The sequence below is a fragment of the Gasterosteus aculeatus genome, chromosome 17 (genome assembly GCF_964276395.1).
Source record: "Gasterosteus aculeatus chromosome 17, fGasAcu3.hap1.1, whole genome shotgun sequence".
Lineage (NCBI taxonomy): Eukaryota > Metazoa > Chordata > Actinopteri > Perciformes > Gasterosteidae > Gasterosteus > Gasterosteus aculeatus.
The window spans coordinates 21,030,685-21,044,729 of NC_135705.1; the positions used below are offsets into that span (position 1 = coordinate 21,030,685).

At 50.3% G+C, this 14,045-nt stretch overlaps 1 protein-coding gene across 26 annotated transcripts in view; it reads left to right on the forward strand.

The window, feature by feature from the left end:
- The window catches only part of foxp1b (forkhead box P1b), a 121,028-nt gene that overhangs the window by 75,535 nt on the left and 31,448 nt on the right, over positions 1-14,045 (forward strand). For 17 of the 26 annotated variants that reach the window (XM_078092545.1, XM_078092536.1, XM_078092549.1 and 14 more), the window contains one exon: positions 791-925. In XM_078092545.1, the coding sequence (XP_077948671.1) occupies positions 791-925 (135 nt within the window). Of the gene's footprint in view, positions 1-790; positions 926-8,831; positions 9,153-9,406; positions 9,559-14,045 lie in introns of those variants that run through there. The other 9 variants (XM_078092560.1, XM_078092557.1, XM_078092559.1 and 6 more) reach the window with 5 other exon arrangements.

Genomic DNA, 14,045 nt, shown 5'->3' on the forward strand with positions numbered 1-14,045 from the left:
AGGAACACGGAAAGAATGAGGCCATTTATTTACCCAGATGGTTTACTGGTGGAGGTGTGAGGCCGGCCAGCTCGCTGTGGGAACGCAGCGCTTGCTTTTCTTGGTATCGCTGACCGTTTTTCAAGACTGCGGTGTGTGTGTGTGTGTGTGTGTGTGTGTGTGTGTGTGTGTGTGTGTGTGTGTGTGTGTGTGTGTGTGTGTGTGTGTGTGTGTGTGTGTGTGTGTGTGTGTGTGTGTGTGTGTGTGTGTGTGTGTGTGTGTGTGTGTGTGTGTCCTTCCCGGCTCTCCAGCTTTGTTTGTTCTGGATGGCATGTTTGATTATTTATCGCGAGGGAAAAGGGAGTAGCTGGAGCAATAAACATGTGATTGGACTGTATTTAGTTTTCCACGCAGAAGGCCGTGTCCTTTAACTGATGTTCCTTCGGGTAGTTTGAGCTGAAGCAGAAGACGCTCAGAGCGTCTCCCACCGCTTGTTTGCCGTAAGAACAACTTATCAACAGATGAATATTTCCTCTGGGCCGCTGCAGGTTCTTTTGTGTGCGTGAGTTTGTTTTGACGTCGATCATTGTTCCCGCCGTGTTTGCAGAGGGTTCGTTAGATTTATGACTGAATGGGAGAGTGAAAAGATGCTGTTTGTTATCAACGGGCCGGCGAGGGGAGATTAATGGAAGACACATCTGCTCTGACGATAAGCATCAGCGTCCTCAAGGGACTTTGAACGTATCTACTTGTAGCATTTCTATTAGACTGTTTAACAAGCACAATCTCTCTGTGCATTTCTCTTTATTAGGCTCTTCAAGTGGCCCGGCAGATACTTCTCCGGCAGCAGCAGCAACATCAACAACAACAACAACAACAACAGCAACAACAACAAAACACCGGCCGCAAGTCTCCCAAAGCCGTCGACAAGCAGCAGAGCCTCCAGGTACGTCTCGTTTATTCCCCCGTGACATCATCAGAAGAGAGAAGAAGAGAAGGAAGGAAAGTGGGGAACTTGTGCAACTCGCTGTAGAACACCGTGTGCGAGGAAAAGCACTGAGCAAAGCTCACAAACAGGAAATTAGAATCGGCATGTTTCCCCACGCACTATGTGTGATTAAGCAACTCACACACACACACACTCACACACACACACACACACACACACACACACACTCACACATCAGCCACGTGTCATCTAAATGTCGACAGAGAACACTATAAGCTGCGGTATGTAAGCATGAAATAAATAGGCCAGAATGTAAAAGAAGAACCTCTCTGTGGGCAGTTGAGCTCATCCAGTCATTCCAGTGCGGTGACACACATCAGCATGTTGTGTGGTCGATCCCCACTTCTGTTTGTGGAAAAACGCCTTTTTTTATCCCTGCTGACTGACTGGGTTTAGGAGGTAAAAGCAGGAGACGGGAAACGTGGAAGTGAGACGGAGCTTCACTCCTCTCACGGTCCAGCAGAGGAGCTTTCTGTTGACACACACACACACACACACACACACACACACGGGTGGGTGTGGTTGGACATGCAGGTGGACGGCTTGTAGGTGACGTAGAGGTGGGGAATTGGGGGGCTGACGATTATTTAGAATGCATTTAGCAGGAAGAAACCTCTCTTGTGCTGTATGAACATGTGAAGCTGCTTCACGGATGAACGTCTTTGTGTTTGAACAGGCAGCAGTTGTTTGTGTCGGTGTGAAATCGCAAACGACTTCAGGGCATATTTGGTAATTAATACAGAGGCCCTGCTCCGTCTCTGTGTGTGTGGATAGATATATATATATATGTATATGTAATATTTAATACCCTGACGATCCCATTGGGGGCCCTTTTTAATGAGCTATTGTAGCAGCTAGGTCTAATGTCAGGTTGCGCGAAAGCCTCTTTGTTGTGCAGATGTCTTGAACGAGCTCCAGAGGATGAAATGTGATGACCTTTCAGTTGTGTGCATATTTGTCAGGATTCAAGTAAGTTGAAAGGATGGAACTAAACTGTTTCCCGGCCTGCGGGGGGATTGTGCTGCGGAGGTCAGCGGAGGTCAGCGGAGGGGACCGCGGCGGCGGGTTCCCGCGCGCAGCCAGTTGTTGGTACATAGTGAAGTACGACACCGTCTCCCGCAGACAAAGGCAAAATTAAAATTCTAATTTATTAATGTATACAGAGAGCCGGGCCAAGCTGTCACTCAGCCATTGAAAAGAGAGCCGCCCCCCTCCCCAGCGCTGGCCGCGGTATCTAACCGACACCGTAAATTGGCTGCTCTCTAATGTCGTGTTCTGCGTTCCGCCGGGGTTGAAGCTGCCATACGGGAAAAAAAGCCACAAGTCCAGACAAGCGCTTGTTTATCAGGGAATTACATATTGTGCTAATTAAAGACGCGGCGGCCGCATGCAGTTCAGCGCGAGGAGGACGCAGAACATTGTTTCTGTTGCGGTTTCCTTTTTTCTCTCGTCTCTCCCTCTCCCCCTCTCTCTCTCTCTCTCTCTCTCTCTCTCTCTCTCTCTCTCTCTCTCTCTCTCTCTCTCTCTCTCTCTCCCTCTCCCTCTCCCTCTCCCTCTCCCTCTCCCTCTCCCTCTCCCTCTCCCTCTCTCTCTCTCTCTCTCTCTCTCTCTCTCCCTCTCTCTAAAGACGTTTTGTGAAGCTCCGGAGGGTCGTAGGGTCTCATCCCACTTCCTCTTTTAAGAAGAAGCCCCGGTGCCTGGAGGAGCCCCCTTCACGCACAGCGTTCCCCGTCTCCCTTCACGCCGGCCCGGATAATGATTCTCCCGTTGAGCCGGACCGGGTCATCAAAAGACATGGTCTGACAATCACGGGGCTGTGTAGTCAGCTGACACCCCACAGAAGCACCTGATCTGGGCACGCGGGCTCCATCCATGGCAGCGGTCGTGCCATTAGGCACCAAGAGATGCACCGAGAGACTTTCACTCATTTGGAGATGCGACTCACGCTCCAATTCATTCCCATTCAAGTCCAAAATAATGAAGCGCCGGATGTACAGAACGTTTGTAAAACCGAGAGAAGAAAAGACCTGTGAAGAGTAAAGGGGGGAAAACACGAGTGAAACAACCTCCAGGATCCTTGATCAACATTAAATGGCTCTTTGGTTTTATATCTGGAACAGGGGTCCGCTACACACACACACACACACACACACACACACACACACACACACACACACACACGCCCTCTTCTGCCTGTGAGCGAAGACGCCCGGCGGCGTCCTCATCAGGCCTCGGTATACAAACACGTGGCCTCGGAAGCAGCTAAACACACTCGACTGGTCAAAAAGGCGGTAAATTACATTGACTGAATGAAACGTGTGATTAAAATAATCCGTGCCGCTTTCACCTGTTTGGCGACGAGAGAGCGGCGACTCCCACCCCGCTAATTACCATTATCAGTGAAATGGTCGGGTTTGACTCATTAGGTCCATGTGCATTTAATTAGAGGCAGGCTGAAATTGGATTTAACTTATTACTTTTTCATGGATCACTTTCTTGTCATCACTTCAAATTGGATTGCAGCCCCAGGTAACTAATTATGCCAGCCGCAGGATCAGGAGTGGAGAAATAGGTAATTAGGAACAACACTGTCGGACCCTCGCTGACAGTCCGCCGAGGAGGAGGGAGGCGCCGGAGCTCGCCGAGTCGCGTCGTTAACTACAAACCTCACGGCGCGAGGTCCCCGGTGGGCACGGAGCCTCCTGCGGGGGGATTACGCGCCGTCGAGCCGTGCTGAAGACGTCTGTCTGCGTTGCGGGTCCTGGTGCGGGATTGCGTCCGGGGGGGGGGGGGGGCCCGCGTTGCCCATCCACCGGGTACGGTGTGAGCTGGCGTCCGCTGCCTGAGCGACATTGACTGGCGTCTGATCGCCATGATCGCCATGGCGACGCACGGATGGCCGTCGTTGGACAATGTCACTTTCCTTGCTGTACAGCTTCGTAGTAAAGCTTGTAAGTCGATGGAACTTTATCCGTTGGGTGTTGTGATGCAGTTGTGCGTCGGCCTTCTTGTTCTCAAAGGAGAAACTCCGTCCATTGTTCTCTAATAATGCTGCATTGAACATTTCCATGATGTCAAAGGTGCATCACATGTTCAGACACCGTTAAGCTGCTGATAATGTTTGAAAACCACGGCAGCAGACAATCCTCTTATCTGTGCTATTACCAGTCGAAGCCTCTATCCTCACTTCCTTCTTCTTCTTTCCTCCGTCTTCACATCAGTGTCCAGCCTCACAGAGGGCGCCTCCAGGTCACAAGATAAAGTCCTTTCAGTTTACAGGATGAAAGCCTTTTGCATCGCCCCTCCTCCTCCCCACGTTGGCTCTTCACATCCTTCATTTGGGGGTCGGTCAGAAAAGGGGGGGGGGCGGAGCTCAGCCAGCCTGCAGGGCCATCGGGGGGGGGGGGGGGGGGTTGTGAGCTGAAGACATGGAGAGAGATGGTATTTAGTTATATATTACATATATTCATAATCATCATTTTGGACGTTAAATTCGTATTTTTACATCCGTTCTACTCTGTTGTTGTAAATGTGTGAGATCAACGTGCACAAACACGGCTGCTTTAAGCCGCCCTGTTAGTAGCTGCAGGCGTGTCCACAGCAGCCTGACCTCTGACCCACCAGGTAGACACATACACGGCAAACCTGGATTCTCTCTACTGACCAGCAGGGGGCGACTCCTCGGGGTGAAAAACAAAGGGAAAATGACCCCACTTCTCTCTTGATTTGTAACCTCAGTAAACACTGTAAACAGGAGTTTATTGTCTTATTAGTTCCTGTTGTCTGCTGGTCCCATTTAGTAGAACCGGCGAAGCTTTGGCTGTGGTTGCGTTGTGTTAACCACGGGGTCGCCTGTGTTTTTGTCTCGCAACCTTTTTCCCCGTGTTGGTGCGTGAAAAGGTAACCGTGACTCTTTTGCTGTACGTCGCTCCTCATCGCAGAAAGATGGGGGCCGGCCCAAATGCCCAACGCGAGGACTCAGAAGGCCCGCCCACCGTCCGACAGCTGATGATGTGCGATTTCACTCTGGCTTGTTGCGTTTTAGATACAAAGCGAGCTTTGGGCGGTTCGCCTCAGTCCCCGGCTCGTGGCCGTGGTCACAATCAGCGAGGTCGGTCCGTTCATCCGGCTGTTGATGAAGAGGAACTGTCCAACCCTTCATCCTAAGAGCTGTGTTATTCGTCCTGAATACCCTCTTGGTTGAAATCGTATTTGCTTCTTTGCCTCCGGGATGCGCCGCTGTCATCAATATTTCAGGGAAGTGTCGTTCAAGAATAGCTCCCTCTTTCCGTCTGCAAAGTGTCTTCCAGCGGGAAAAATCCCATAATTCATCAGTCGCGTGCCGGAACCCCAAGAGGATCTCATCTCTTTGTGTTTGTGAAAAGTCTCAAGGTGATGCGCTAATGAAATCTCATTTTGACGCCCGCGTTGCTCTGAGGTGATAAAGTCTGTCAGCAGTGATCAGCGAGGACACGGCGGCCCGACGCTGCCGTGGAACCCGGGATCGCTGCTTGTTTCTCTTGTCACATTGTAAAAATCCATCATGTGTACGGTGCAGATTACAACCAGGTTTGGGATAATCCTGTCACAATGAAGTCATCTGTCCCAAATCCCACGCAGCCAAGCAGAAGGTGAGTGGGGGGGGCGGCGTTACGAAGCCTCCCCCAGCCAAGACGATGACTGTCGAAGTGACTCCGCTGCGCTGGGAGCCACTTCGGGAACCTCTTCTTTTCTTTTTTCTCTTTGTTGGAGGCCTGACGTTTCCCCTTCAAGCAGTGACCCCCCCTTCTCCCCCCCCCCACACTCAAAATGTGTTGCATCTCGGTGTCGTCCTCCGGCGCCGTATCCTGACGTGGAGCGTGCGCCGTTTGGAGTGATTCACGCGCCCTTTGCGAGGGTCGGAAGGACGGATGTGAAGCACGGTCGGCCGCGGCTTTAATAAACACCAACAGCCCTGCGCGGTGCAGGCGGGTCGGCGGAGAGAGACGGCGCTCTCTGGTGAGCCGCCGCCGCCGCCGACCCGCGCTCACCAGAGAGCGCCGTCTCTCTCCGCCGCCATCGCCGTCACTCCGCCACGCTGCTTTTGTTTGGGACAGATGTGCACTTCTCTGGTTCCATTTTCCTCCCCGTCTGCTCAGAGTTGGGAGAATGAATGTTGTGTCGCTCAGACGGCAGAGAGAGGGGGGGGGGGGGGCAAAAAGAGGCCGCCAGCGACCATGAGGACATGGTTTGCGAGCCGTGTTTTTTGTTTGTGTTGGAGACAGTGCGGCAAACCGTCACGCTCCGCCTTGTTCCGCCCAATCTGCAGAAAGTCAAAAGGAACATTGCCTTTCGATTTATTCTCGCTTTACTCCTCGTGTCTGTTCCTTCTCCCGGGGAACACGGGACTCGCCAGCGAACGCAGGACGTGCTTCACTGGAAGCTAGAACTAAATACAAATATCAACACAACAGCCGACTTGTTTGAGCTTCAGATGTAGTGATCATAGTCGCTCATTGAAATGACCAAACGTCCCCTTGAAAGCGGCGCTGCGCGTTGTTTTGAAGACGTCCTGCTCTGCCTGTCACATGACCTCAGGACACATTGTGCAGTTCACTTGTGCTGATTGCACAATGTTCTCCTGAATGGTGACGTTAGAGGTAAATAACTAACCATACATCCATAGATGGATAGAGATGTGTATATATATTACACACGCGTGTGTGTGTGTGTGTTTCTGATGGATTGGTGACTCAGGCGTGACTTACTGTAACTTCACTGCTTCGGGTGTTAACCTCATTCACTCCACGTCAGACTTCTTCTCAGTTCTTCAGAGGGCGTATCGGTGGCTTGAGGGTGTTAAAAGGGAAGATCGGATAATAGAAATATCCTCAGCAACAAAAATGAATCAAAAACCACGAAGAGAAGAAAACAAACCCTCTTTAGAAACCAGATCACTTTTTGAGTTTCGCTTTGACCCACAACAGACCCTGTCCGAGTAATAAAGATATAAAGATCTACAAGGAGTTCCTGTTGCCGTGGCGATACGATATGGAGCAGCGGCCCGCCGGCCTGTAAACAATGATTTACTTCACACACGGAAACGGACCGCGTTTGTTTCCTCGTGACGGAGGTCAGGTGTAGTTTTGCGTTTCCCCTCCACTTCCTCCCCCCCCCCCCCTCTCTCTCTCTCCCTCCACGCAGACATGGGTCGGCACACCGGTGCCGCTTACTCACCGGCTGCGTTAGACGTGTTTTGTAATTGGAGGCGAGTCGTTATCTTTAGCGCAGACATTAACTCGTACTTTCACTCGAACTCGAGCAGGAAATATAATGTCAGTCAGTCGCTCGGCACGAACGCGGTTCAGGGCTCAAGGATATCGATGTTCCTCTGCGGAGCAGAGACGGGGGGGAATCCATACAGCGTGTGCATCACATCGACACATACGTGTAATTATTTTACATGGCGCAGGCGGCGAGGCGACGGATTAGAAAGACGGTGTGTGAGAGGAGAAGCTTGAACTGTGTGTCTGCTAAATTTATCACGAGGCCTCTGGGAGCGTTGAAATGAGAACAGTGGCCTATTACTGCTAAGAAGGTGTTTTATTGAGAATACGCCGACATGCCACCCCAGGGAGAGTGCCGGGGGAGACGGGTGTGACTGTAGCCTAAACCACTTTCTGCATGTGTGTGTGTGTTTGTGAGCGTGTCACTTGTCTGTGTGTGTGTGTGTGTGTGTGTGTGAGCCGTCCTCAGGGTTTCAGATGGAAAATAAAAGCGTCTTTTCTTCCACTTAATTATTCACCATGATATGTATTGGAATCGTCACTTTAGACGCTCAAGGTGTCCCAGTCAATAATTTATATAGGTCAGGCAGCTTAGCAGCTCGCTGTTGCTTGTGAGCGCCGGCGTTTGCGGACTGGAACGCGTCCTGCGAACATTCCTTCATCCTGGGCCAAGAGGTTTAAGGCCGCTGATATGGAGGCGCGTTTCAGAACGGCGCCGTGTTTTATTGTCACCGTGATTTAAGTTTTAATCTCGCCTGGTGCTTTTCTTCTAATTCTTTGTTGAGTGGGTTTTTATTGTTGTCTTTATGCTTTTATGTACCACAGAGGGAAGTGTGCTCGTTGTATTTAAGTAATATATGTCATTTATATACATATATATGCTGACCTGCAGGCTGGTCTCTCTGTGTCTCTGGTGAGTTCAGCAGGATGTCCAGTAGGTGGCAGAGTCCTGTTTGTCCTGTTTGTCCCCCTCACTGAGGTCGATGGTGTTATGACAGCTAATTGCTCTCATTGGGACGGAGACGGACGGACCTCCTGGTTCCGTGGCTGCTGGACTGTTCGCTGTTAATGCGACTGCTTTTTATTTTATTTAAGTAGATATATACATATATATATATATACATATATTTCTAAGCTGGAAAGGAGTTCCTGCCGCTGTGGTTGATCTTTGATTGATGCATTTTGGTGGTAAAACAATCATTTCACTGTAAAATGAACCGCTCGGGGAGTTTAAAAGCAACGCGGGAAAAACAAGCACAGCTGAAAGCGTCCGAGTTGTTTGTGCATCTTGTTGTTTTCAGCGTGTGTCTTTGTTCCGCCACTATAAACAATAAAGGGGCCACTTTTCTTTCTTCCCGCTGCATAGCCGTGTTTACTTATCTGTTGTTTAATTAAGGGCCTCTTTTCTTTAGGCGCCCATTGTTTCAATAGCGCGGCCGGACTCCCGGCAGGGGTCAAAGGTTAACAGCCGTCAACCGTGTCTTTTTTTCTTCTTTTTTTCCCCTTTTCTTTCCTTTTTTTTTGAAAAGGGGCCCCCACACAAAGGCACGGGTTCACCTGCAGCTCAGCCCGCGGCGCCCTATTGTGTGGCCCCGTTTGAATTGATTATGTTGAGGGCGCTGCCTGTGATTGGTGGAGAAGGGCGTGGTTGATTGGGTGGTTTTTGTATCTTGTCAGCGCTGCAATCTGTCTGCATCCTGAGGAAGGTTGGAGGCTCCACAGCAGCGTCGCTCTCAGCCCGGCAGCCCGTCTCCCCCCCTCGCTCTCTCTCTCTCTCCCCCGTCTCTCTCTCTCTCTCTCACACAGACTCTCTCTCTCTCCCTTCGGCCGCTGTGCTTCACTCCGCTCCGCGTGGCCCAGCTCTCTGTTTACCCTGCCAGCTAAATGGAGTTTGTCAGGTTTGTCAATATGATTGATTTTCTGTGATTTATTTTTAATATTTTTTGTTGTTGACTGCTTTAATGCGGGAGGGTGAGGGAAAAAAAAAGAAGAAAAAAAAAGGAAGCAGAGAAAAGAGACTTGAGGATCGTCTCTGGCCGGGGGAAGCCGAGCAAAGGAGGCTGCGTTGTCTGTGATCGGCGTTTGCTCTGCGCGGGCAGAACGCCGCTGTCATCAGCAGCGCGTCGCCCTGCGCTGCACTTTACTCTCACTCCCAGCAACAGTTAGTTTGTTTGCCGGTGCGTTGTGTTTGTTTAGTTGTGTTTACTCTGCCGATAGTGAGCTAACCAGTGGAGCCGGACGCGGTTCTGTACCGGGCTGCTCGCCGCGTGAATTATGGAATGTTCTGGGGAACGCAGCAGTCAGGTTTGCCTTCTCCTCGCCTCTCATGCCTCACATGCTATTCTTCTTAGTCAGTCTTCTTAGTACATGTTTCCGGGGTCCAGCTTGTGCAGCAGGTAGCAGGCGTTGAGTTGTGCGGCTGATTGTGTGTTGGGGCTGGTTGTGTTGCGTGGCTGGCTGTGTGTTGTGCGGTGAGCTGTGTGTTGTGCGGTGAGCTGTGTGTTGTGAGCTGAGTGAGTCCTGGTCAGCGAGCTCTCAGGACTCATCGTGTCACACTGAATTAAGACGCACCGTCGCGACTCAGCATCTGACACATTTGTCACCACAAAACCACGTTGGGCCGCGCTGTCACTCCGAGTGTCATCGACTCGCATCTTCCTCAAAAGTTTTCAGTGTGTGAATGTGTGTGTGTGTGTGTGTGTGTGTGTGTGTACTAACAAAGGGGGCTGTTTGGAGGGAAAGTTGTGGGCTTTTTTCCTCCCATCTTTCTCTCTCTGTCAGGTGGCAACCGACCTGACAGCTTTGAGGCTATTGACGTTCTGCTGCTTAATGACCCTCGAGTGTTTTTCCTCCAATAAGCTCAATAAGTAATTCACGCACGCGCTGTAGACGAGACGTTCACTTTGTCCAACGTGCTGCCATTGTTTTGTAGTTTTGTGTGTTCGCCGTTTCGCCGCCCAAATAATAGTTTTTGCCTCCCTGCGTCGCTGCAGGAGAGGAAAGTGTGCGGCTGAGCCGACAGGCAGCGATGGAGGAGCCGGCGGGGGGGGCAGCGTGCACCGTAATGCCGTGCAGCTGTGCGGAGACGCGCGGTTTGGGAGAGCTGGAGTGCGAGCTGATTGGGCTGACAGTTTGTAATCAAAGTTGATTTATTGTTCATTAGTAGTGCATTAGCCCTTTCAGGCAGCGGCGTTATTTGTGCAGTGGCCTGTCAAGGCGACGGGCTGCGAGCACCTGTCATTTCTAAACCATGACATAGGCAGCCAGATATTAGCCGGGTACCGGAGTGGAGTGGAGGGGGGGACGGGCTGGTCTCTGCAGCGGAGACGGAGACACGGGGGGAATAGTTTAGCGGTGATATCGTGAGCCACCAGCTGCTCAGGGCTCTTACTCCCCGGCTTCCCCCACCGAAGCCTGTTTTTACTTGGAGAAGAAAAGGAAGGGTCAGGCTGTCATTCATTCTCGCTTTCTTTCTTCTTCTCTGCTCTTTTTAAGGGTCATTATTGCTCCGGGTTTGTGAGTGTGTTTCAGATGAGATTAACTCCACACTTGAGATGCCGTGTGTTTGAAAGGATCATAACCAGATTACACCGTGTTTTATGGCAGAAGGTCTTCTTCACCACTTATCTGTCACCACCTATATAGATATATATATATATAGATAGATATATTTGTACATATATATGTGTATATATATATATATTTTTTTTTACAATAAGTGCTGCGATAATGTTGCTGCATCTGTAAAATTAAAGTGTAATTTTGTATTTGTGTTTTGTGTGAAGTTGATCGTTCATTGATGCAGTAAACCTGCCGCTTTGACTGAGGGTCTTTTCTATATAACTGTATTAATTGGCCGTATACTTTTATACGAGTCCCCTAACGCGACAGCATTAGGAGGCTCGTCATGGAAACAAGGACTCGTCTCTGCGTTGCCGTGTGAGTACAAACTGTCGGCCGTTGTCTTCGGACTACAGTTTAATTTAAAGGGGATTTTAGGGGTCTGTGATCTTAATTAAAGCGGCGTGCGCCGCTGCGTAACCCCTCTGGATCACGAGCACGCCGTCCGCGCCGGCGGCGACGCTCCTGCGTCGGGGACGGTGAGCGCTGCTCTGTGGGACGATAACGGTCACCCCACATTTGTAAGCCAGGTTTCGGAGCTCAAAACGCCGCGTGGTTGTGAATGAAGCACCTGGTTCCGCTTCAGGGGTCAAAAACCCGAATGATTATTTTTGGAAATGTCAGCGTCGTTTTAAGCTTTAACAGTGATACTGTTTGGTCTTAGAAACCAGTCAATAGTGAAATGCTGGCGATGCAGAGGTGCGTTGGCGGTGTGCCCTCCGCTCCCCCCCCCCCAGCAGGGGGTCACATGCGGCGCCGGCTGCCTCGCGCGAGGGAAGCGGCGTCCGCAGCTGGCAGCGCAGCCGTTTGTTTGTTTGAAGCCGACGCGGCGACCAGCGAAGGAAACCTGTTTGTTTTATTCTGGAGGGAAAAAAGTGAATTAAAACACAATCTCCACCGTTGTTTTTACAGTTGCTCTCACAATCTGAGCCCCTGATCCACGGCCCCCCCCCCCCCCCCCGGTGCAGGGTGTTGGTGAGCGGAGGCGCGACGTGCCGGTGATTATCCTGTTTATGTGAGCCGTAAACATTTTTGAAACAGCTTGATTGTGGTTGATGAGGAAGCAGCGAGGAGGTCTTTACTCACGCCGCCATCAACGCTTACGTCTACGAACTGAAGAACGCAGCACGCCGGTGGTGTTGCTGCTTCACATTGAGTCCTGCACCAGATTATGTTTGCATTTTTTTTAAATGATTAAGGGAACGGATTATCTGTGTGAATGTGCTGCTTGCAATTCTATTATCATTATTCTCATTATTATTCTAGTTATTATTAGAGATTTCCATCGACCGGTCGGCGCGCTGTGGAAACACTTTCCAGTCTCGTCCGCGACTAATTGCGTTCACACGTCACTGCAGGACGACGGGCCGTGAAACGCTCGTCGGCGATACGTTTCCATGCGGTCAGTACGGGAAGTAAAAGAGCCGCATCAAACGGACTGATTTCTCCAGGGCCGGTTATGCCTTTTTTTTACTTTTCCATTTGATGCTCCTACAAAACAAGACGACCTCAGGGAGCTGAAATGAAAATTTAATAAATGATATAAATGATAAATCTTCTTTCTTTTTTTCTTCCTCCACGCTGAAACGTCCGTGTCGTCTCGTGTAGAAACGTCCCTCCTTTCTCTTCCCTTTTAATTGCCTTTGCGGCGGGTAAGGGGGCATCTCCCGTCGTCGCTCGCCCCTACTCCTCCTCGCCGGCTTTGACCTCTGACATGTGATGTGGGGGGGGGGGGGGGCTGCTAGGGGAGCATCTTCATTAGCTCTGAATGTGTGACCGTCTAACGTGGTGCGATGTGCGCTTTGTGTCCCTCGTCCTCTCCCCTCTTGAAGTGGACTTGCTGGTGTCCTTCAAATGCACCTAAACTGAAACACACACAGCTGGACAGGAAATGATGATATGAATCATCCAGATCTTTTTCACAAGGAATGTTTTTGTTTATATATGTATATATATTTTTTTTACATTTTATATGTTTGTTTCGTGTGTTTTCATATTTCTGAACATTCTCACACTGAACACACTGTTCACGGGAAACCGGTTTTGGTGCTACACTATTTGCCCGTCGGTGCTTGTCACCGTTAACGCGCCTCAGCTCAGGTGTGTGTTTGTTGGGCCAGCCGGCCTCTCGGCTCCGTGCATCCCTCCACTTATTGTCCCGGTGCGAGGCTCCTCTCACGCTATCTTTAGACGGCGATACGTTCCGCTGGCTCATCTGTTGCCACGACGTTGTCCGTTAGACGAGGCGGCTCGCCATATGGGAGTGCTCTAAATGTGTTGGCGTTAAATGGGCCTGATGCAGCGGCCAGGGCCGTATTTGTCAGTGGAAGTGCTCCCTCCCAATGGGACCCAGTCTTAGGCAGATTTTCACTCCTTCAGCACAGGATTAAATGGTAGTAGTTACATTGATCAATAGGTTAAAAAGCACACAATCCCTCTTGCTGCTAATGACCTCGGTCTAATGGGTGATAAAATGGGGGTCTGTAATAGCGTCTCGCTGCGGCCGTGCACAGAGGAAGCTGCTGTAGCTGCAGTCACTGAGCCAGACGCTCTCGACGTGTGAAACCATGATGAGATGTACACCCAAGGTGTGAAGAATCAGAACGGTTGAATTGAAAGAAAACCTCTCTGTAATTTGTAATTAAATCGGCAGCTATCGAGCGCTGAAGTGTGTGTAAAGAAAAAAGAAAAAGGTGCAGTTAGGGCTCCCCTTCCCATCACACTCGCTATAATGTGGCATGACAAAATGATTATACTTTTGAAAATAAGGCTAAATTTACAGCTTTAACACGGCAGTAAAAAATAGAGCATGACAAGTATAGAGTCGATTTTTAATGCACGCAGTTAAAGCAAAGCTTCAAAAGGAAGGGGGTGCATTATTATTTACCCTCGGTGCGCGCGCACAGGGTGGGTGGGGGGGGGGGGTAAATGTCATGTTTAGACGGGGACTATACATCACATCGTGTACGGCGCCGGCACGTCAGCGAGACGGGGCCGCGCCGCTGACCTTCAAAATAGTTCATCAAAATTAGCGATGCCCAGAAAAAGGGGAGAAAAGACGCTTTTGTTGGATAATGACTGTGAAATGAGGATATGCAAATGACAGCACAAGTCAAGACGGACTGCACATTAAGACATAATAGGGGGGGGGAATTAATATTGCATTTTTT